The sequence below is a fragment of the Apaloderma vittatum genome, unplaced genomic scaffold (genome assembly GCF_000703405.1).
Source record: "Apaloderma vittatum isolate BGI_N311 unplaced genomic scaffold, ASM70340v1 scaffold10515, whole genome shotgun sequence".
NCBI lineage: Eukaryota > Metazoa > Chordata > Aves > Trogoniformes > Trogonidae > Apaloderma > Apaloderma vittatum.
In genome coordinates, this window is record NW_009717645.1 from 2,674 (window position 1) to 5,665 (window position 2,992).

The window sequence follows — 2,992 nt, forward strand, 5'->3', positions numbered from 1 at the left end:
GTTAAAAAAAGACTCTTGGCTGCTGGGATGGTCCTTGGCTGGGTGCTGCCCACCGTCCCCGTGCTCCAGCCCTGCTTTCCCGCCTGGATCTCACTCTCTGTGTTTCCCTGAGCACCAAACTCATCCGAAGTTGAAGCTTTTCCTGAGAACTTTCAGAAGAGTTTTGAACTGGTTGAGGCTGAAGCGAATCTCTACCGTAGCTTCTTGGGCAAGACTTTGCACATCGTGCTGATGGACTATTTTTTGGGTCCATTTTGATCCATTTAGATAAGTCTGCAAAACTCATTTAGTGGTAAAGTGTCCGTAATAGCTGCTGAAGACTGTAGTTGCACAGCCCTGACTTGGGCTTCTCCTTATCCCTGTATTCTTTATGAACAGAGGGTTGGTTAGATTTTGTTTTGTTGGTGGTGTGTTTTGGTTTTTTTTAATGTAACAGTTTCATTGTGTGCAATAACAGAACTCCCAGTTGGGAATAGGGCTTTGGTGCTGCTTATATAAAGTCCTAGGACATTTGTTGATGGAGATGCCGCATCCTTCCCTGGAAACTCATTTCCCTTCCTCATCTGATGGACAGAAATTTCAGTTTGGGAGGTTTTGAAGTGACAAAGTCCGTACAGACTTGCAGGTCGTTACAATTTTCGATATCGTAGCTGTAGGTTTCATAGTGATGTTCCCTTTTAATGGGTGAAGCAGATACCTGGTAAAACAAAAGTGCTGGTGGTGCCTGGACACGTTCTCCTGCTTCCTTACCCATCCCCTCTCTCCTTCCAGTGCGTGACGTGTGGGAAAGGGTTCAAGAAGCTCTGGTCCCTCCACGAGCACAACAAGATCGTCCACGGCTACGCCGAGAAGAAATTCTCCTGCGAGATCTGCGAGAAGAAGTTCTACACCATGGCCCACGTGCGCAAACACATGGTTGGTGAGTGCGAGAGGCGCCAGTGCTGCGGGGAGATGTCATTAGGGGTGTGCATCCGTCATTTGGGCAATGAAGGGTGGTTGTTCGGGGTTTTTTTTCCATTGGAAGTTTAGGTTGGGGCTTACTCTTGGGTGAGCTTTCTCATGTCAACACGGGGGCCTTGAAACTGAGCCTAGTATTTCATGCTGGACGTATATCTGCTAATGGCTGGATTTGGAGCAATCAGGCACGGTGCTGGGGGATCTCATTTGGTTTATTTAACCAGAAAAAAAAAAAAAGTATTGCAGAAGTGATCAAAGGAGGGTTTGAAGCGTAACCATCCTTCCCTTTTAAAAAAGGACCAGACCACACCAGCGTCAGGCTTTGAAAAGCAAATTGCACATGGCGACGGCGGTTGGGTCCCTGGGACTTGCAGGTCCTCCAAAAAAAGGGGGTTTAGCAGGCAGGTGTGGATGTACCTGAAATGTTGCTGCCTGACCCTGCTCCTCTCCACTCCAGCTCACACCAAGGACATGCCGTTCACCTGCGAGACCTGTGGGAAGTCCTTCAAGCGCAGCATGTCCCTCAAGGTCCATTCCCTCCAGCACTCTGGGGAAAAGCCTTTTAAATGTGAGGTAAGGTCCTGTGTGACGCTCTGCCTCACATCCTCTCAAAATGAGGGCAAAACCCACTGAATTTGGGAAAAGATCTTCCCCTTCTTGGGGCTTCCCCCATGCTTTGTGCCAATGCAGCTGTAGGGATGCTCCCACACTCTTCCAAACTTTGCATCCCCTTCTGCTTTGAGGGTCTCACCAACCTTACGATGAAACTTGTCCAAAGTTTCTGTCCCTCCAGCGCCTGGACGGTGGATTCCACTCCGGTACTATCCAGCCTGCAAACCTGGCTGGGAGTGTCCCAAAAAGCCCTTTATTTAGGTTCTTTTTGGGGAAAAAAAAAAGGTGGTTTCACAGAATCATAGAATGTCAGGGGTTGGAAGGGACCTCAAAAGATCATCTAGTCCAGCCCCCCTGCCAGAGCAGGATCACCTACAGTAGGTCACACAGGAACGTGTCCAGGCGGGTTTTGAAAGTCTCCAAAGAAGGAAACTCCACAACCTTTCTGGGCAGCCTGTGCCAGGGCTCTGCCACCCTCACAGAGAAAAAGGTTTTTCTAATATTTTGTGGAACCTCCTATGTTCCAGCTGGTACCCATTGCCCCTTGTCCTGTCAATGGATGTCACTGAAAAGAGCCTGACTCTGTCCTCCTGAGTTTTCCATCCTCCTGATTTCTGCACTGCTCTGACATGCTGGTGATTTAGGGGGAGCGTGGGGAGCGGTTTGGGTGCCTGTAGAATGATCGAACGGTTTGAGTTGCAAGGGACCTTAAAAATCATCTCGTGATGCAGCCCAGGATGTGACTGGCTTTCCGGGCTGTGAGCGCATGGTGCTGGATCGTGTCCAGCTTTTCACCCACTGACATCCCCGAGTCCTTCGCCGCAGGGCTGCTCTCCATCCACTCATCCCCCAGCCTGTATCTGTGCTTGGGATTGCCCCGACCCTTGTGCAGGACCTGCACCCTCAGCAGCTCGTGCCCTTCTCGTCCTTGCAGAACTGCAATGAGCGCTTCCAGTACAAGTACCAGCTGCGTTCCCACATGAGCATCCACATCGGCCACAAGCAGTTCATGTGCCAGTGGTGTGGCAAGGACTTCAACATGAAGCAGTACTTCGACGAGCACATGAAGACGCACACGGGTGAGAACTCCTCGCCTTGCCCCAGGCAGCCCTGGGGAAAGAGCGCTGGGATGAGGGTAGCATCTTTGCGTAGATGGCAGGATGAGGGGTTTTTTTGGGGGGGGGAGTATGGTCCAGTCACCAGCTTCCCAACCCAGTCTTGTTTAACATCTTTATCGATGATCTGGGCGAGGGGACTGAGTGCTCCCTCAGTAAATTCATAGATGACACCAAACTGAGAGGGAGTGTTGATCTGCTGGAGGGTAGGGAGGCTCTGCAGAGGGACCTGGACACGCTGTGCCGATATCTGAAGCCATTTTTATGAGGTTCAACAAGGCCAAGTGCTGGGTCCTGCCCTTGGGTCC

At 50.8% G+C, this 2,992-nt stretch overlaps 1 protein-coding gene across 1 annotated transcript in view; it reads left to right on the forward strand.

Annotated features, from left to right (window-relative positions):
* LOC104274370 (zinc finger and BTB domain-containing protein 47) overlaps positions 1–2,648 on the forward strand; it is a gene marked incomplete at both ends in the record, with an annotated part of 5,310 nt that extends 2,662 nt beyond the window's left edge. Inside the window, 3 exons of the mRNA XM_009869982.1 lie at positions 772–919; positions 1,415–1,530; positions 2,504–2,648. Coding sequence (XP_009868284.1) covers positions 772–919; positions 1,415–1,530; positions 2,504–2,648 — 409 coding nt within the window. The remainder of the gene's footprint in view (positions 1–771; positions 920–1,414; positions 1,531–2,503) is intronic.
* Between the last annotated feature and the right edge of the window lie 344 nt (positions 2,649–2,992).